General features: G+C 35.8%; 1 protein-coding gene across 2 annotated transcripts; it reads right to left on the minus strand.

The window, feature by feature from the left end:
• Positions 1-1,088: 1,088 nt before the first annotated feature.
• On the minus strand, positions 1,089-21,920 carry LOC124184333 (serine/arginine repetitive matrix protein 1-like). Of its 2 annotated transcripts, XM_046573913.1 has the most exons (9): positions 21,286-21,920; positions 18,446-18,478; positions 16,367-16,432; positions 7,323-7,597; positions 6,735-6,990; positions 6,165-6,555; positions 5,894-6,070; positions 4,958-5,064; positions 2,803-4,095 (listed from the first exon to the last, which is right to left on the minus strand). In XM_046573913.1, the coding sequence occupies exons 1-9, from the start codon at positions 21,361-21,363 to the stop codon at positions 2,947-2,949; spliced, it is 2,532 nt and encodes an 843-aa protein (XP_046429869.1). In that variant the 5' UTR covers positions 21,364-21,920; the 3' UTR covers positions 2,803-2,946. The 2 variants fall into 2 exon arrangements, with proteins under 2 accessions (XP_046429868.1, XP_046429869.1); XM_046573912.1 differs by lacking the exon at positions 4,958-5,064 and having other exon boundaries at positions 1,089-4,095; positions 21,286-21,919.
• Positions 21,921-21,929: the final 9 nt, after the last annotated feature.

A 21,929-nucleotide genomic window follows, 5' to 3' on the forward strand; every position in this document is an offset into this window, starting at 1 on the left:
ATTAATCTCGTCGCCTAGTCTCGTAACAATCTTTTCTCAATACTGGAAGGAAGAGAAGGAGAAGAAAACAAATTTTTACATCTTAATAACATTAAATGCATAATAATACGATATTGCTAACTGGAAAATCGAAATCAATAAAATAACATCGGTTTAAAGCCGGCTTATTACACTTAAGAGTAAACAATGACACATACATTACGTAATAAGAAAACGACCAACGAAAACAGTATCAACGTGAACTTAATATACCACATGAATATATTGCGAGCTTTCTTTATATTGACTGACAATAGTGAGAAAATGTCTTCTGGTTGTACATACAATTGGGTGAGCATTATTGAATAAATAAATAATTAATTAATTAGTTACAAGTTATATTATTTTTTGGTTATATTCTTCGTTCACTTAATTCTTTTTCATTACCTACTTTCCAATGTTGCGTAGTATAGGTAGGTACTTTTTAAACGACTATTAAGGCAGTATGGCAATATGACTTGGTTACGTAGATGCAGGCATTACACGTGTATCCTAATCTCCTGCGGATAAGGGAGAATGAGAAAGAGAAAGGGAGTGAAAGTGAGAGAAAGAGAGAGAGAGAGAGAGAAAAAAGAGAAAACATAGGTCAATCTCCAATTTACTATTCCTATAATTATACTCGGATATGTAGCTTTTGTAACATTGCAAAGTCAGATAATCAGGTTTGGAGATCCATATGGATTATTAATTAACTTTTCTTGCACTTCAAGAATAATAATTTATACCTATGTATATTGTAGTAATCGCAATAACATAATTATTTTGCACGTGTTAATAATATAATACCATACATTATAATACCTACTATTGTAATTTAGATCGTACATTATAAGATTCTCAGAGAAACTTTTGTGACCAGCTCTAACCTAGCAGTTATTTATTTCATTCTAAGATATGGCTTCATTTTTGACTCGTTTACACCTTACTCATGCGTGTGCATGAAGTGTCGTGAGTAAGACAGTCCCTTACATAATAAAAATTAAATAAAACGATCGAAATGTCATCGTGAATCGGTACCTAGGCACAATCAAAACTTCCCTCAACGCACGTAGGGTGAAAAAAAAATCGTTTATTCCAACCATACATACTACACGAGTACATAATACGATTTTTCATCTATACATTCACTATAGATTGCTGTTGAAGTTTATAAATTTATTTAACTCACTGAAGAATGATAACATAATCAAAATTGGATCAATTCTGAATTTAATAACTTCAAAAAAATATATAGGTATGATAAATATTGTCGTTTTCATCGATATATTTTATTACCTAAGCAATACACATATACAGTGTGAATTCCTAACGACTGCATAGTACCGTCGTCTGCTAAAATTTAATACACAGGCTCTACAATCTGAGAGCGGGTGTTTGCCAAGGCAACCGACCGTCATAACTTAGGAGAATAGTTCGCCGCGATGTAAATAAACTCAAAAATTTCAACATTTGTCCGTTTTGAGCACAACTGCCAGTGACAACTGTGAAAATTTTTCAGATTAGAAACAGTCGATCACCCTGGCAAACAGCCGCTCTCGAATTGTAGTGCTTACGCATTAAATTTTAGCAGACGACGGATCATGCAGTCGTTAGAAATCTACTATACATATATAGTATTGTTTGAAAGCTTGTATTCTAAGCTAAATATTTCTGTTATTTCTATCCCTTTTATTTCTTTCCTGGTCCCACATAACATAATAATAATAATATTCTCCTTAGAAACAAATCTTGATTAAAGAAAAATTCAAATCGAGTATTCCTTAATGAATATTTATTAACTATAAAACCCTTGCGTGCAATCAAAAGAACAAACTTCGCCAAACAACGACTTTAGAATATCGTTTACAATGATACAACTATCAGCCTTAATATTGATTTTTGGCATAATCTGAAAAATCGCGTAAATGGATTTTAGATGATTTTAGGGTTTGAATATTGTCTGGATTACTCCTAAAATTCGTAGACGCCCTTATTCGCTCTTCAAACTGCAATGAATAAACTTGCATCGACTTATATCAATTACTGTAATCCATTGAATCCAGACTTTATCGCATCGAGATGAGAAAAGTAGGTGAGATAATAAAACAGAATTAATAACGTATGATCTATTGAGCTAACGAAAGACATTTTCAAATCTCACATTTATATTAAATATCCTAATTTGCTGGTACGCTTAAAACTAGTTTCAACAATTGGTAGTTTCATCTTTGTCAACCTCTAGCATAGCAGACTCAAACTGTTCAAGGACCTGCATGTTTTCTGTGGATACTACATTTATACCCAATTTTGCCTTGCTTTCATCTTCTGACAATGTGGTAATACTACTTTTTCCAAGCAAGATTATTCTGTCATTATCCTCGGCATCTTTTATTATGAGTTCGTGATCGTTCATTGGTAAGTCTTGTCTCTCGAATTCAGGCTTAATCTTAGGAGGCAGGAACTTTTTTCGAAGAGCAAGATAGTTTTTTTTTTGTGATAGCTCATTTTTCAGTATCTTCAGATCTTGCCTAATGGTCTCCTGCCGGCGGGTCTTGTCTGAACGTTCATCTTCCCCCGAATCACTGCACTCATCAAAATTGTGAAACTTGATGTAAGTGTTACTGTGCTTTTTCTCAATGGCTATGAAATTCAGAGTAGTTTTCAAATTCTCGTTATGATATTCCTCGAAGCTTGTGAAATCTGGATTTATATCAGCCATCTCTTTGACAATCTTTGAATCTGCATCATTATCTCGAGTTTCACTTTCGAGTGAGTCATTTGTCGCAAGCAACGGAACGTCATCGCCCTCGTTTACATCCAAAAATAAGACTGAATCTTCTTTTTTTTCTGAAATCGCACTCAACTCTTCTGGGCTTTTTCGTTCTAGGTTTGGTCTAAATGGCGCTGATAAATGCGCTTCTTCCAATTTCACGTATTCTGAGAAATTTGAGACGGAGGAAGAATGAACTCCAGGTTTGAGTTTGTCGCATTTCGATTCGCAATTTTCAGGTGATTGGAGTTTGAATTCTGATTGGATTTGTTCTGCGGCTGGATCTTGCGACTGGACAAAACTACCGGTGAAGGTATGGGACTCGTTATTGCTTGAGAACAATGAGTAGAGTAAATTTGTTTTTGATTTGGCTTTTGAACAATGGGCGACGGGTTCACAGCTGGACTGTCCGACTTTTCGTGTTTCTGATGATTCCTTCGCGACATCAGGTTTGTCGATAGTTTTTGGGCCGCCAATAATACTGTGGAGGGGTATAAAACTGTTCGATTGTCTTGGTGTTCGGAGCTGGTTGATGTTGAGCTTAGAGTGCTGTTTGATGAGGCACTTCTCACCGTTAAAACTGTTTGTTGATTCTGATTTAACAGGTTTTGGCGGTGTATCTTCGCATGGCTTAGCAGGCTCTTGTCCGTTGTGATTTTTGAATCTTCCCAATAATTCTCTGAAAGCAAGAGACTTGACGTCTGATTGAGCATCGTCGTTCGAACTGGCATTTGGAGATTGTTGAGCGTCGACAGCGGCGGAGATAGAACTTCGCCTGTCAGGTTTATTTCCGGGGACTGTTGACGAGATTGATGATGATGATAATTGTTTACTTCTTGCTGTGGTTTTTGATGATTCGGAGATTTTTTTGACGATGAGGTAAGACTGTGATTTTTCTTGTTGACCAACTGTGATTGGAAACTGGTAGGCGTAGGTGACCTTGGTGTCCGACTCAATGCTTGGTGGTCGTGAGAGTTGGTTGACGAGAATTGAGGAGTAAGGCGTGCTGATGTTTGATTCTCCACTGTTGACAGGTGTTGCAGATGAGACAGTGGTCTCAGACTGATGGACGTCGAATGTGGAAGACGAGGAGGAAGAGGAGACCGTGGTGGAGACGGTGGAGGAGGGGATGGAGTTCGGGACGATAGGGATAAGGAAGGTTGAGGATGGAAGCTGGTTGACGCCGAGGGCTGCTGGGATGGGTCGTTCTGCTGCTGCATCAGCTTTATGAAATCCACCAGACGTTTTATGGACCTCTGAGTCTTCTCTTGTTTTCCCAACATCTCTTGGCGTGTTCGATGCTGTTGCTGAAATAACACGACAAATAAATTCAACGCCCAAGACACTGGTTGAATTTTCCAACAGTTAAAATGCTACAATCAAGGCAAATGAATTTACAAGTAGAAAGGATTGTTCCATTTAAGTAAATAATTCCATCTCTCATTTACTTAAATCAAATAAAAAATACCAACTAAACAAATCCTTTCTCGCTGTGCACTGTGTACAAGTATACATGTGAGACGAATCGAGCATGCTCCAAAAATCTTGGTGTCAGCAATCAAAAATTTACATAAATACTGTAGAATGATGATAAAACGATAGTTAATAAGCTACAATTGTAAATGAGAAAATGATCGAATTCGTAAGAAATTTATACACATTATATAAATGGTGGATAGTATTAAAATTAAATACAGGTGTGAAATGGGCATACGCTGAAAAGAAAAACTGCATAAAAAAATAAAATTATCACAACAATTAATTATAACTGCGTTGAAAATATCACTTTTTGTGGAGTAAAAGTCACATAACCATCAGATACGTAAATCACACATTATGTAACATAGGAAGTTGATGTCTTTTTTACATAATTCATAGTCAGATAATAAGGTTGTGAGAATACAATAAAAAATCCAGCAGCGATTAGCAATGATAAACGCAATATCAATTTTCAAACTTTACATTTTGGTATACGCATTTAAATGAAATAAGATAAATAAGTCTGAATTTCTAAAAATACTTCGATTTTCAATTACCAGTAAAAAAACGACAGCCAAAAACTAAACGAATAGGCAAAAATACTATTATAGATGTGAAGGTAGAATAACACATTCCAAATTAACAAAAACTATATTTTATGATTCTTTTTCTGTACAGGCCGTGACAAACCTGAAGAGATTGACCAAGGAGTTGCGAGCGTTTTTCCAATTCGTAAACCTGCAACCTCAAATCCGAGTTTCTCTCGCGCAGTTCATATCTGTCTCTCTCTTTTTCTTCTGTAAGACATTTTTACACCTTTTGTTTTTGTATTTTCCATTTTTGGTGCAAATGTATTTTTTTTTTTACAACGAAGGCATACAATCAGATAATATCGTATAAAAAAAATGCTTTAGACAGTTAGTGAAAAAGCTTAGAGCACTTAGCATCTGTCGAACATCATAACGCATGTTTGTTAAGGATACAGAAATTGAAGTAAACAATCAATTGACACGTTAGGTGATGAATATATATCAGCAATTCTGATGAGAATCCACAGAAAACTTCATGAATATATCGCATGTACTAACATTCTTCACATCGTTAGTTTTATTAGCACTATCTGTCTACAACGTAGATTAGAGGGATCTGAATGTACATTTCAAATACCGACAACTTGAAATAATGTCTTTACAAGTATTGATTGACCGACTGTCTCTTCACAAAGACCTTAGCACTTTGGTTTCCTCTGTCAGTGATCAGTTAAAATATAAGTACAAGGTACTAACAATAAGTAAATATTGACAAGTTGCAAAATTCAGCGAGTGAAATTCATGTATATAAATCTGAGCTGTCTGAAACATTTTTAATCGTGTCAATATGACGAGTAGATTGTCATGAAGAATTATTACATTGAATAAGGATGAATTCCTGGAATTAAATCTACGCGAATACTATTAGCTTGTCTGCAAACATTATTAATGTGATCTATTAATGGTAAATACAGCTTGTATCGATTTTACGACACATACAATTTATGTAAAAGTTGAAAATACTGTGCGAGTTTTTTTCACACCGTCATCACTTACAACTATAATAATATGGATTTAAAATGCAGTAATTACTCACCTATTTCAATTTCTCTTTTGGTCTCGATTGCTAAGGTATCGCTACTGTTTTGATCACAATCTGATTCCTCAGTTTTAGTGGTACATTTTGGACAGGTTCTGAAAGTAGGGCTTGAAGCCACGTGGCAAGTTGCGTGAAAATATGTACCACAAACTTCACAAACCTCTAAAGTAGAATCTGCATAAAAGTAAAGTTACTTTGATCAATATAACGAATATACAAATATAACGGGTGCGTGAGCATCAATGAATTGTGTCAAATAAATACATACCAGATTTTCTGCAGAGAACACAAACTGCGCGGCATATATTTTCGATCCTTTCAATGGTTAAACTCGAGGGTAGACCAGGTATGTGGACAGCTTTGCCTCCCACCGATGTAACCGACTTAGCATTAGACTGCTGTTTGTGGCTCAAATTATTCTCGGATTTCGTTTTGCCTGCAAATACTTTACTTTCTTGATTATTTCTAAGTATATTTGGTCTTGTTGATGACTTTTGCGTTGGAATTAACGACTTTGCGGAGGCTGCACAGGGCGGCGATGATGACTTTAAACGTCCCACCTTAGAAGGAGGTGGAGATGGACCGTTTAATCGAGCTGTCGTTTGTCGCGTTTGCGGTGCTGTCCCATTCGATTGCAGATATGAGTGTCTTTTTCTTTTCTGAAATTAAATTCATATCAATTTTTTCATAATACTCAGAATTTATCCTCACTTTTCGATGCTCCAACAAATTCTGTGTATTCGTTACTTTGGATGCAAGTATAATAAGGCATGCGATTCAAGTTTTTGTGAACGAACAAGTTTACAAACGGACTTCGATTAAATACGCATAAACTTACAGTAGGAATTTCCCAATTAGAATAAACAAACTGTGGATTGGCGGTACTCCTGCGTTTTCTTTCTGCTCTTTTGTTTTGTAATTCCCTGTGCTTGTCGGCCGTGATCAATCCGAGACATCCAAGAAAATTTTGTTGCTCGCACCGAAGATCTCGGTACATATCATCAGGAATTGGTTTCTCAGTCGAATTTTCATCCGTTTCAATTTCTACAATGTCCTTGTCGTTTGAATCTATTCGGTTGAATCTTGTTCTTTCCCTGTCAAAATCAAACGTTACTAATTACAATCATATTGAGAATAAATAAGGCAGACAGATGCACTTAAATTTAAGAGATTTAGTCAATTCTAAATATTCTTGGCACGTTATTTTCGGATTAAAAGTAATAACTGTGTCCTGTTACGAGACGTGATAAATAGAATGCTCGGTAACCGGTGATAATATTTCTCTGTGAAACTCTATTCAAAATTTGAAGGAACAAATATCAATTTTGGCAAGAGGATCGAGAAAATTTTCAGCAGGTAAAAGTTTATCATTTTTTAGGGTGAGTACAAAATTGTTGAAAGTATTAATACCGTTGTCGCAGCTTACCTGGGACAATTATTTCGAAAATGATGATTGGGCGATGGTGGATCAACGTTTTGAATTTCATCCTCGTAATCGTCTTTCGACAATCTGCGACTCAATGCGTTGAAATTATTCCCATTGACGGTTTGCTCGGTTTCGCGGCTTTTCGTTACATTATTATTCGTTATACTGTCGTTGTTGTTCAATCCTAGTAATGAGCCTATAGAAACTTTGCCGCCATTTGAATTTGCCGCTTCGTAAAGCTTCACCTCCTTGCGCAAACGCTGAACGACCTGTTTCTGCGCAACAAACAAAAATGTATCCAAGCATTAATATTATCCAATTTTTCCCAGTTTTCATCGATAATTTTCAATTTATATCCGACGTAGCTTCCTCTCTTATACAATCAATCATATGTCTTCACGCGTAGGATTAAACAAATTACAAATTTCCAAATCATTGCAGATCAACAAAATCGTCGCCCTGATTTATTTTTTTCATTTATTAATTATACAATCCCTTTTACATTTACTTGTCTTCTTTTTACAATAATCTAATAAACCTCGACGATCCTATGCAGATTATCGCGTAATCGGACTAATCTTATTGCAGTGTACATTACGCAACTTTATTATACATATCCATATATATATATATAATATATATATACTCAGTTCCTTTCAATTTCGTATTTAAATACCTTCAACATCATCTCTGATATCGCAAATCATTTTACCCATAATGCTTGTCACGAAAGCGTTCAAGTTCAAAGTTATTCGCTTGCAAAATGAATTATATATTACATTACTCGCCTATTTGTGGGGTCAAAAACTTTCCGCAATACTATCGTTCGATCTCTCCTCCTCCTACACTATACGTATACTACATTATACGTTTTCGGCTATTAGTCAAGAGCTTACAATATCTTCCGTAATTATCTAACAACGGTTATTTACCCTCGCGACACGATATACGCGCAGCGGTGGAAGGTCCTTGCAAAAAAAAGTTACACGAAACAAACTTATACTATGCATAGTATAAATATGTAATTCAAAACGCAATTTTTAAACACAATTTGAATCACTTTCTGTGAGACAATTAATTGCAAGTAATTGAGAGAATATTAATTACAATTATATTACAGTATAAGAATTTGAATAAATTGTCAAACGATTTTGAAAGTGTTCCTTTTGCACGTTAAAAAAAAAAAGAACTAAAAAGTATTATTAATTACCGTGGACGACAATCAAACGATAATCTTTCACGTCAAAGCCAATTAATATTCAACAATTTTATTCCTTCATTTCTGACCAACTAACGATAAGACTTCCTCTCTCAAAAATTATCCGGTTCGATACAAAGGCAAACTTCCAGCACGAAATGATAAAACAAGCCAATACGAATCCCCGTAGTGGGATTTTCGCAAGAACAATATACCCTCGATCTGTATCAATTTACAGGGTTGCAGAAGCCCCGATGAAATCCCACGCGATAATCGGCCGAATTAAGAAACGAAGAAGAAGAGCGTATGTACGTATAATGTTATGTACTTTTCAACAGATGTAAATATTTCCCGGAGATATGTTTTATCGATTTCGAGGGAGTCCTCCCCCCCCCCCCCCCTCCCACTCTCTCTCTCTCTCTCTCTCCTTCTTTCCTCTGCACTCCCCTCTCGATTCCCTCACCGTTGGTCTGCAGTTACCAGACGAAGATGAAATTTGCCGAGACTCTCGGCTCGTCGCCGCGGAAAGCTGCGTGAAACGTAGCAACAGGATGCAATTCGAAATGTGCTGATATGTGCCGCGAGTTATGCGGTTGAAATCATAAATGCACAAACTGCTTATGGAATCCGGCACTTCGATTAAGTTTGAAATACAATTTACCGAATTGACAATTATTTTTCTTATTCTACTTTCAAGGATTCACGTTTATTTGGATACACTGAGAGAAATTTTTAGTTCCGATTACCGCTCAGTCCTTAACTATTTTCATTTTTTACCACAGTCGAAAAATACAGTTCTAGGTAGAAAATGAAAATTAGTTTTCTAGCCGTTACCGGAAAGTCTGGTATCCGTTACTATTCTTTCTCATTACGATAACTGTTACTGCATTTTCTTGCAACTGTTGCGAAAATTTATTGCTCGTGCAACAATAAATCGACGTTAAAGCCTTGCAATTACCAAAAAAGGATCGACGATAGCGCAAAATGGTTACGCGTACCTCGTTTTTCGTAATCCCAACAATATTCGAACAGTTTTTTTAACGATACCTGTTTTACTGAATTTTTCTAGTTAGTGTAACAAATGAAATTTTTCTCAGTATAAATTTCAATTCGGACGAATGAAATTGACCGCGACGAGTCGAGCCTGTAAAGTTGTCGAAATGACAAACTTTTGACAATTATGTAAGTAAATTGGCTCAAAGCTCCGACACCAATTAAGGATTAAGCTGATTTTCGTCTTATTATATTTATAATGAAATACAATTGATTTCACGAGAGTTGAAAGAAATTCCGGGATTGAAGTTATTTTACGGAGATTTCATTGATGCTTTCAAGGCGTCTGTTTTGTGAGGTGTAAAGATCGTAAAAATATATCGCAAGGTATGAATGACACGCGAATCGGGTTACATATTATCGAAACGCGTCTAATTATTGCGCATACATTGCAATGTTGGGCAACGCTGATAATTTTCAGTTACCGCTGCTTCCGAAAGTTGCTTCAATTCATCGATCAAAAATTATACTGATTATAAATATAAATAAAAAGAGCTGAGTTAATCACCATTTCTAATCAAAATAACGCGGATTCTTCGATAATAAAAAAAAAAAAAATACAGTTTTCAAATGATCGGTTGAAATTTCTAACATAGAATAATATGGGCATAAGTCGAAATATTTTCTATGAAACTTTTTTCTACTCGTGTTCAAGAGGAAAATAGCTCAACGTTTTCGAAATCCCGTCACCCAGCAGTTTTCATTTGTCAATATTGTGGGTTCAGTTCACTCCGAGGCTTATCGAAATCGTACAATATCCCCGTGATAAATAAGTTAAGTAGAGGAATTTCCGAGGGCGCGTAATTTTCGCGCAGGCGCGCTCATCAAACTAATTCAAAGCTTCGAGAAAGTTTGGGGAAAGTTTTGCGCCACTGAGCCAAAGTTTTACTTCCTACGAAGAGTTCAGGGGCGAAAACGATACTTTTCCTCACCGCGTGGTGTGCAAAGTTTACGTAAATACACGTTATATTATGCGCGTGCATATGTGTGACACGTATATCGAAGCCTGGAAAATATTATAAAACAGTCTTGACTTTACAGTTAATGGGCAAAAATTTACAGGGAAAAATAATCAGCCACTGAATTTTTTTCGGAAAGTAAACGGAAACGAACGTTAAATTTGTATGAAACAAAATAATTTTTAAACTGTAGAAAAAAAAAGCAGCTGGTTCATTTTTGTCCGGAAACAAAAATATTATTACTTCATTTTGCTCGCTATCATCTTTCTTGTATACGTGTAAAATTGCATTTAGGGGGTATTTTTATAATTAATTCACGTTATACGTCAGTTAATTTGAAATGAACACGAAAGAAAACGTTCTGCGGACATTTTCGTAGACAAGACATGTATACGAAAGATTTTCTTGAATTTGTAAGGCCGGTACAAGTTCGTATTCGACTGTTAGAATGAAATATCCCTATGCATGAGCAATTTCTTATTTCCTACTCAATTCATTATCTATGAGTACAATAATGAATGACGTGCTAATTTTCTATCGAAATATTCATCGGTAATAACTGTAAAAACAAATAATTTCGTACCACTAAATATTTCTAAGGACCACAATAAAATTCCTGGGAAAAGAAAATATCGTATAATGCTTTCAGAGAAAACTCAATACGATATCTATTCGCTGGAGAATTCTTGTGCCCAAAATCTTGCGGTAATTTATCGCATTAAAAAATATGCGAAGAACATATTAAGAAGAAAATATACTGAGAATTGATTATTCAAAATTCATCTCGTCGCGTGATTTTATTTCAAAAAATAAACCAAAAAACAGTAAAACAAGATAAAAAAAAAAAAAAAAGAAAAAAAATGACTTCAGTTTTTGTATCAGATTTTACTAAGCAATCGCAAAATTTTGTAACTGCAATACTGTCACAGAAATATTGTTTTACCTGACTACCAATAACCTTTGCAGCTGATTTAACATTAGACATTATTTAAATACACGATACGCGTTCTCTCTAATTAATACAAGTTTTCAAATCATGTTCCGTAAACCGAGTATCAAATGATATCGCTACACACACAAACATGTGACTTTTACGATTTAGCGTACAACTCTGCAGTAGTTGTATGAAGTTTAAACTTTTTGCTACGTGCAATAAATCTCGTCCAATAAATTCACCCTGTGCTCGCAAAATTGTTCGAAGCAAAAATTTTCCATAAACATACTGATAGTGACAATTTGATCGTGATATGTTTAAAATACTTTTGCTAAACTGCTAAATCAAACAGCAAAAATTTCGTCGACGCAGTCCGACGCAAAAGATCCTTAATTTGCATGTTTATAATCAATTCGCGATACTGATTAAGCATATCTGTTGATAAAAATCAAACTTCCGTGAAAGCGAGAGCTTTTATACCTCCCTTCGCCTCGCGAAAAGCCTCGGGCTATTCAAAAGCTCATTTTTCCCTTCGTATTTCAATATAAAATGTGGTCGGCCAACGGTGAGTATATAGCCGAGTAAAAAGCTACCTCCAAAGCTTCATAATTAACAAAAATAACAAGAACCTTTTACACGGTATTACACAAAAATTAATACTAAAATATATCACGATCGTTACACTTATGTATTTTATTTCTGTATTTAATTATCCAAACATCTACAATCTTACATACGTGCAGATTCTGGTCAGTTTTCTTCTTCTCTACAAAAAAAAAAAAAAAGAAAAAAATTTCAAAGAAAAAAAAAAGTTGAAACATGAATCCAAACACTTTGCGAGATCGCATAGTATAATTGCGTACAGTATAAATATAACTTGTAACTTTACCGAATGATTTCCAACGATTTGTCAAACTGTAAAAATTGTTCTCGGCATCGTAAAAAAAAAACAAAAAGAAAAGAAATTTGCATGCAACGAAAGCATACAAATAGTTCGCGAGGTGAAAAAAAATCGAGATAAAACTACACTTTCTGTACAAATACGATGTAATAAAAGAGAAAATTCATATTTGAAAACCCGGAGTGAAATACCGTCAGATGAATTCCAAGTTATAAGTAATGGTGTGCGATCGCGTAATGGAACGGCAACCCGGTGTTAGATAATTTATCGAGATCAGGGTGAGCATTGTCTGCATGGTAATAGCGTAATCCTTCTGAGCGCCCTTCTAATCCCAAACGGAAGACACTCGTTCTCTCGTTGCTTCTGTTATACGCGCTTGCCGCCGCATGGATTGGGGTGTTTCAACTCTGCACAGCTTGAAAATCAATAACAACCGTCTCTTACTTGACGTCGTGCCTTTCCGCTATTGGACGATTAAACTAAATCGGCCATAACGCTGGTCGATTCCGTTGGAACCGAAAATTATCTTTCCATTTCTCCCGCTCTCTCTCTCTCTCTCTCTTTCTCTCTCTCTCTCTCTTTCTATTCTTCTCGGATGTCATTTGCGAAATGGGAGTGTAAACGACATTCCGGTGCAAGTAAACTTTTCTTTCTCTCTCTCTCTCTCTCTCTCTCTCTCTCTTTGCCATTGATTTTAGGAAGTTCCCAATTCGTTGAATTATTACTGCAGTTTTCCAGCACTTTGCAAATCGTCTTTGCCGCATGAGGAGCAAACTTTTTTTCGTCGCATCAAAAAATTTTAATTGAAAAGAATTGTCAATGGGGGGGGAAAAAAAAGTGCGTGTATACTGAAAATTGACAATTTTATTCTTATCATTTTCTCCGTCAAGTTCGAAAACAAATATTTTGATGACAGAAAAAAAAAAAAAAAAAAAAAAGGAAGGGCGAATTCGACACTCACGAAATTTGACAACTTAAATATTGCGAAAATAAAAATTATTACGGTTGAGTCTTGTGGGTGAAAAATATTTGAGAAAATATCATACAATATTATTTTTATCCGAAAATCGATCATGAAATTGAGTTCGTCAAAATTAGTTTCAGCCGAATGTCATATTGCAAGATTTCTGTGCTTTCGGGTTGAAAATTGTTTATCAAGTAAAAGTTTCCGGTCCAGTTATTACGAGGTGTATAATGTTTACTTCCTGAACCGTTCGAAATTTCAACTTTCCGTAGGATCTCCCAACTTCTCCGGAACACCTGGTCAAAAGTTTAGCAATACATCGGCGCTTGCGCCGCTGGCAACTTGGCGAAATCTCGAGCCTCTTGCTGTTCAATGTTCATCCCTTGAATCTCTCTCGTTTTAATTAAGAATTCTCTGAATCTCCTCGCCGCTATTATACCCACTGCATGTAACACTTCGCACCGCAATTCGCAAACTTTTTCACTCGACTCACAAACCGCTGAAAGGTTGTTTCTCAAAAATTGAGTTACACACGATGCAGGCTTTAAAAAAAAATCGATGAAATATCGATATTTCAATTGATACAAAATTTGGAAACGAAATTATCTATAAATTATATGACGAAAACTTCCGTATACTCGATAATTAATTAATTAATTAATCAATTAGTTAGTTAACAGATATGTTTTGATAAAAACTATATAATTTATACCTATTATTATGTATAATATTAACGAGAGGATAAAATCTACAACGAAATTCGTGACTCTTATTACAAGCATTTCATGGCTATTACCGAGCGGCTTCCACGAGTTGAAGATAATTGATTTTTAGCTGCTGCAGCAGCAGGAAGAACTTCTATGGCGTACATCTTGCGTTCTCTCATATCTCACGCGGTATATTAAACGTTCTGTGTAGATGACATCCGCTAATTTGTACCAAACAAGGGTGAAACTTCGCAAATTGACTTGCAAAGGAGGAAAGAGCGAGATAAGATAGAGTGACAACATTTTTTCCATACGCTTCAGAAAATGAGAAGAATGAGAAATCGTGTGGAGAGATTCTGCACAAATGTTACGTGACATTAAAAAATTATAATGGCGCGCTTGCTTGCATTCTTTTCATAAATAATAAAACAGACTCGACACTGACAAGGCATTGAAATATTGACAAATTACTCTTCGCTTTTCCAAAATTCTTCCAAGTTACTGCGCGGGTTACATTTTTTCTCATTATCTTCAATAATGCGACAGAAACTTGACATATTTTCAATCAACAAACGATCTTTCGCAATTGTATAATTATGTCAAAAGTTTTTAAATTCAAATAAATCATTCAACGACAGAGTGCAGAGAATTTTGTACGTACCGAAGAAAAAAAAGAAAAAATTATGCATGCGTAACGTGAATTACGCGTATGTAATAAAACCAAGCGAAAACGAACCAGTGCAATTACTACAAGTATAATAAAGTCCCATTCTACTAGCGTATTTATGATTATTTGCTGGGGTTTATTGACCGATCTAAAATTAAACTATTGTTAGTTGGATGGGAAAATCGGAGTAAACAATTATACATCGAGTATAGCCGATACTTTGACATTCAAAATTAATGCCGCATTCGCACGAAGTTTGTCGAACACGAGCTGCTTTCGACTCGATTCTAATACACGACATGTATACCTGACTACCTCTAAGCCTATTTTTATCGACACTTATACAATTTAAAGCCGGCGGTTTATCGCTAGCACTAAAAACCAGCTCGACTTCAAACCAGATTCACTGTAGGTATAACATATGTGGTTGTATCACGTAGTACAGACCTTCAAACACATAATTCTTTACGAGTATTTCAGCCAACCTACACTCTTTCTAGTATTTATTCTCGTTCGACTAATTACGTTACGCCTCGCATCAGGCAGCGTTTCGAACATGTATGGTAAGGAAAAGCAAATAACCAGTAACAAACACCGATCTACGCGATATATTAATGTTAATACAACACGTTTAGGCGTATCGAAACTCTGACCGTCTTCGCCTGTTACAGATAGGTGAGTAAGGACAAGTACAATATCGTTGCTAGGGTGTATTCTATATTTTCATAGTTATTTCTTGTCGAAATGCACATATCTCATACTAATGCATTGTCAACGAATCGTATTGTCGAAAGGAATCGGTGATAAAAGAAATAAGATAAAAAAATTAGAAAAAAAACATGATTAAATTTCAGTGAAAATAATTCAACTTTCACCGAAAAAGAAAAGTCATATCTAATAATAAACTAACAATAAGCCAATTCGTGCCATTCGCTTGTATTGTAAGAAAAAAAAAAACTTCTTCGAAACGCATTAAATGAATGGTAAGAAAAAAAATCTACTCCGTCACTTTCGAAAATCGTTCAACTATCGCATACGATTGTTAAACAACGCAGAATTTTTGGTAATACCAGTTTTGAATATTTTCAAACAAATTTAAGATCGATGAAAAAAATACGTTGAAAAAAATTACGGATCTGGAGAAAAATTAAAAAATTACCTACATGTATGTGATGCAAAGTTCGTTATTCAGATATATTTTCAAGGTGGTCAGGGTTAAGACGTTTCTTGAGTTATTTACAGAGTGAAATGCTCCACGTGTATTCAAGTTCCGCATTGTTGAGCCGGAGTTGCGAGGCATAAATTAACGAGTTCCTAGCACGCGTTAACTTTGACAAATGGGGAAAATATGTAACATATTATACAAAACGTATATTGCATCCTGTAATGCATTAGGTCAAAGTTGAAGTGGTTCAAAGTTTGACACATTTGTTGTTGGTTTTTTTTTTTTTTGTTTTTCTTTTACGTTGCAATATCTTCACCTACAGATATAATTATGTGTCATGTTTCTTCATTTCCAAGCGAATTAGTTCGTCAATTTTCGAAAGATATACGAGTATAATACAACATTATATTACAGTGGAAAAAAAAGAGGAAACGGCAAAAAAAATGTTGTTAGAAATCGTTTAATGCGTATAAGCGTTAAAAAAATATCTACATACCTGGCATTTTGAAAGAGAAATGATGTGCTCTTGAATCTCGTGCAGTTGTCCAAGAAGTTCGTCGTTCTGGAACAACAACGACTTATAAGTATTTTCTTATCGCGATAAAAAGAGTATTATTATAATTTAATCAAACGAAATATAGGGCCGTTGAAATGCTGGCATTACGCCTGCAAGCTCGGGATTATTGTTTAATCATATTATATTATACAATATTATGTTACGTGTCGTTATTATTATGTCAACACCGTTCGCGCTCCGATGAAGAAATTAACGAGAATGTGTGCGGCTTCATATCCGATGTCGGAATGATAAACGCGAGGATAAAATACTCCGATTTAGATATAAGTTATACGGTTAGTAATTTGTAGCAAGAACAAGTAATTGCGCGCAGCACGAGTTGAATTTCGACGAAGATAATCGAAGAGGAGCCGAAAGTTGCGTAAGAAGAATCAGGAGATGGTCTGAATCGAAAATCGTTCCGCTTTGATGAAAGCGAGAAAAATTCACGAGCAAAGTTACGATTTCCATAAATTATGATACCCGTATTTTTTCATATTACATAACTCAGGAGCTCTTCAGAATTTTTTCAGGCCTAAACGTGAGATGATCATTCGAACAGTAAATTATTCAAACATTTTTAATTTCCGCATATATTACGTGGACTAATGATTGATAAAAAAAATAAAAATAAAAATAACCTTGACAATAGCGAAAAATCACGATAATTCCTCACACTGTTTTTGGTGTATTACGGAGTAGAAAATTACCATGAATTATTTGGGATCACATCGAATTCCTTCAATTAACGGTGAGATTTTATACGATTTGCTATCTAGATGTACACTTTTTTCAAGTTTTCTCATTGCCCAAACATTAATGTTTACTATACCCACGCCGAATAATAAAATGATTGTATAAAAAATTTTGAATAAACTCATCGTATATGAGTATTAAAAAATATTTGTACTGGTGAATAGATTTGGCCAATTTCATTGTTTAAACTGTTAAATTGAACGGCAAATAAACAGAATTCAATGAAATTTGGAAAATTTGATACAGATAGGTCAGGCCAATATGGATGTATAATAGATGAAAAAAAATTTTAACATTCAATGCCGTATAATTAGGAGTACAATGAAAATAGATTCTTGAAATTTCGGCATATATCTTATAAATTGTTATTTTTACACACAGTTGTCGTTGGATTTCGGTGACTGGCAACAAAAATCATACAGTTAAACTGTTTGTCGAGGGATTTAAACGGAGATAATTTAGGATCATTAGGACAGAAGAGCAACGGTTATTTCTAAACTAGGATTAAACTAACGGCACTAAGCCAACGATTATGGCTGTTGAATGTAAATTACACGTCAATCTAGCCTTCTAGCTGTCGGTCTAAGGTTTGCAATTTTCACCCTCAAAACGGACATGTATTATTATAGTGTACAATATGAACCGGGTAACAATATTAAACAACTGTGCTTTTATGATTAAATAAAATTTGATGATTTGGTTTTACAACTTCTCATTCGTAAACTGTATTGGGTGCGATTTACGGAAAAAGGGAATGGCAAAACCATTGTATTCCGAAACTTACAGAAAGAAATTAATATTCAGAAGAACAAGTTGTTCCATTTGGTTGATTACAAAATTCAACTCTTATATGTTATAAGTAACCCACTAAATTGATTAACACGCAAGTAAATTAATCATATCAAAGCAATAAAGTAATCGGTAAAAGGAACTGGAAATAACGATTCGTGCTTTTTGAACCGATCAAATTTTTAGCGTTCATTTTGTTCAGATTAAATGTTCAATCGAATCACTGCTTAAAATTTAATCCAATACAACTAAAAATAAACGATATTTGCTAACGATTCAGGAATCGCGAAATACTCTTGAATCGTTGAATCGTTGAATCGTGCGAATTACTTTGCAGATCAATTCAACCCCCACTTAAACCACTACGCCTTATTGTTAGGGCCGAATAATTGAGGATCGGTGTAAGAATTGAATCCTGGAGGAATTAGCAATTATCGAATTGAATGATCGTCGTATATTTTTTATCCAACTTACGTTTGGGTCGTCGTTGAGCTTCCCCACGTACACCTGCGAGAATAAAGAGAATAAAAATAATTTAATATTCAAATATATATGTATATATATATATATGTATTTTACAACCGTTTCAACTTACTTCGCTATACCAACAACAAATTAAATGTCCTTTGTATTACGAACAGTTATGGATTACTCATCCTGGAAACCAAATAAACCCTGATAAGATATTACTAGTTATGGAAACATGACTAATTTCAAGGATGTTTCACGCGTACAGTCTGAATCAAAAATACAGCTGCTTAAGAATGGTAGAGTAACGATTTAGGGTTCAATTACGCATAGACGAAAATAAATAATGAAAAGACGCAATTTAGAATGAAAGTAAAATATACAATTATAAACAATTTTAACCAAGCCATATTGTGTACATAAATTTTTTCAATTACCAAATTATACTTGTATCGTGTTGGAAATGTATTCTATGGATCTCAATGCTCAATGAATTCCTTACTATAACCGTAAAAATCACATGAATTTGATTATTTTCTTCAACATTCCTTGATCACAATTATTTCCCAATTAGTCGTATATTATGATACCTCTGATACCTCCAATGTTGTTAGGACGATTAAATATTAAGCATTGTTAGAGATACAACTTGAGGGTATTTCTTCCGTTAAATTGAACCAGCAACAAATAAGCAAACCAAAGAAAGTTAATTCAATGTAGTATTTCTGGCCACTGTATAACGTTATAAAATTACAAAAAAAAAAACCAAAAAAAAAAAAAAAAACGTAAACCGATGCAAGTATAATCTATCAATTTACACTTGAGTTACGTAAACAGTGTCCGCTGCACATCGCGCATACAATGGCGTACATTTCACACATACTATACAATTGCATACACGGATTTACCGCTGCTTATAGACGCAGAGGCGGGTTTAACAAGCCTACGTGACATTACGACTTGCGCCTGATATCTGCGTGCACGATTCTCCTTATAATTTCATTCGAATTCTTAATCTTAATTTTTTCTGTCGTTTTTTCATCATATTTTTTGCCTCACGCACGTGGAGAGGATCATTCGCACTTAAAATTAGGGGATATTAATATTTTCGGAAAATCTATCCACGCGTATTTATAAATACGAGACGCTGCCGCCATTGCAGCTCTGCGTTATCGTCTTGACGAATGTGTGCACCAAAAACTCGTGTATAAGCGCATATGGTTTGTTTGTGTGGTGTTTTAAAAGTAAAAGATAGGGGGAAAAAAAATAGCTTACGCGTCGTGAGAATAATTGATGGGTCTATTTCGTACAACAATTTAACTATTGAAACAGAATTGACCCATAATCGATGATTATTATAGTCGACGCAATGTAGTAACTGTAGAAATTTTATCCCACGTATCGTGTGTGCGAGACAAAACAATACGCATATATCTGTATAAAAAAAAAAAAGAAAGAACCGGAGATCTGCTTATTCTTCTTGGTATTATTCTTTTATCGTTGCGCTGCGAAACGGAAATATCGTTTACCGTGTCGCAGAGACATACTTGCACGCAGTACGCATATGCGTACAAACCAAGGGATAAGATTTGGTTGTACATACGATACGTTGCTTGAATATACAACGATGCTAAGTGAGACGTTAATTCTTACGAAGATAACGCGGGAGAATTTTCCGTCGATTGAAAACTACTACATGCAGTACACGCAACAGCGTGTGTATATTTATAACGATGGGGGGGAGGGGGGAGGGGGGTGATAATAAAAGTTTCACAGCGGTTTAAAGTTGTAACGTGTAAACTTGGGAAATAATGCGAAGCGAAAAGCGGAAGTAAAAAAGTGGCGGAAAGTTTTTATGTTACGCGAGGTTACCTCGCGTGACTTCTTAGGTAAGATTTTTAACTCTTGTGCGGGTGAAAAAGTCGCGTGCGACATGTTGCGCGCTGCTTTCAATTGGTAAAGAAGAACACGACACGAGCAACGGAGTAAGTTTCATACTACTCGAGTAGTTTGATACTCGCGCAACAATAACTAATACCGAAACTTATATTATTTGTCAATTTGACGATGAAAGAAAGAAAGCAGACACGTTGTGTGCGATTTGTGGGTAACGATGTTGCAGCTGCGGGTGAAGATCGACGAATTATCACGTGAAATGCGAACGTAACGACGCGGAGATGTGACAGAGATCGTCGAAATAAGACGTGGAAATAACTATGCCTGTATCGTAAATCATACAAAACGTAACGACGCGTCGACAATATACGGCCACAGCGGCGACCTTGGTTAATTGAAGTATCAAACTGACGATAAAAAAAAAACACACCGACGATAGCGAGAAATACACGCTATTTTATACGTCGCACCTGAAAAACTGTGTGTGGAGACGTAGACTTATCGTTGGTTTGGTTCGATATATCCGACAAAATTTATAGCGATGTTGCGGTATAATTGCAGCAGTTAAACTGCACGCGAAATTAGGCGCACACGTTACGTCGATATCGAACAACTTGTATCTCTATCGCGCTGATTTTTCCTTGGGTAAATTCTCCTCTTAAATCCAACAACCGCGTGAATGTGATCGGAAAATTAATTGGGATCGAAAAAGTCAATCGCGCTGCACGGCTTGATCGCACTCGTCGAAAGTTTTAGCATCATCTCTAAGCCCCCTTTCCCCTCGTCGTCGCTGCGCTCCGAGAGTGTAACAGTGTGTAAATGATGCAGGAAGCCTACGGTGATACATGCGTGTACGGTACATGTAACTGCACAAGAAACGCGCGTCAGGTTGTACGATGCAGGTATTAAAAGTCCGTCGACGGACAAACAACGAGGAGGAAATTACTTGCCTGATGATTTTGTATGGCGTATTTGAGCTTGTTTTGCACGGAGTGTATCTCATCCTGCAAACTTTTCGATATCTCCATAGTCGGGCCTGGAAGTTGGACTCGAGTTATTCCGAAGTTGACGAATTCGCTTCGTTATCGGCACCGCGTTTCAACGACGACACCAGTTGAGTTGAATTTTCTCTCAACAGATATAATTATTCACAAAATAGAGCGAAGCAATATCTCTCTCCTCTCGGCTCCTCGGCACGGCGCGCACCACGGCACTTGCCCGATTCACCCACCACCACAAACAATTGACCATCCGCACAAGTCGGATATTTGACGGGGCCGTGTGTAGGTTTTCACCGACGCGGGCACAACGACGACGACAGACACACGACACACCGAGCAACTTGCGTTAACCCCCCTTTCGGTATTGCCAAAGCTATTTTCCATCTAAGTTGCGGTTAATTTGGGAAAATACCGACCGGTCTACCGGTGTAAACATTTAGCTTGTTTATCGGACAACCTACCCCCGTTATGTTACACGATATTTCAACTCAGTTTCAATTAAATCTCGGCCATTTAAAAGAGATTTTCCGACGCAGCGGCAGATGTTTTCCCAATAATAAGAGCGCGCAGGGGTGTGTGGTTGATGCCTGCCG

The sequence above is a fragment of the Neodiprion fabricii genome, chromosome 6 (genome assembly GCF_021155785.1).
Source record: "Neodiprion fabricii isolate iyNeoFabr1 chromosome 6, iyNeoFabr1.1, whole genome shotgun sequence".
NCBI lineage: Eukaryota > Metazoa > Arthropoda > Insecta > Hymenoptera > Diprionidae > Neodiprion > Neodiprion fabricii.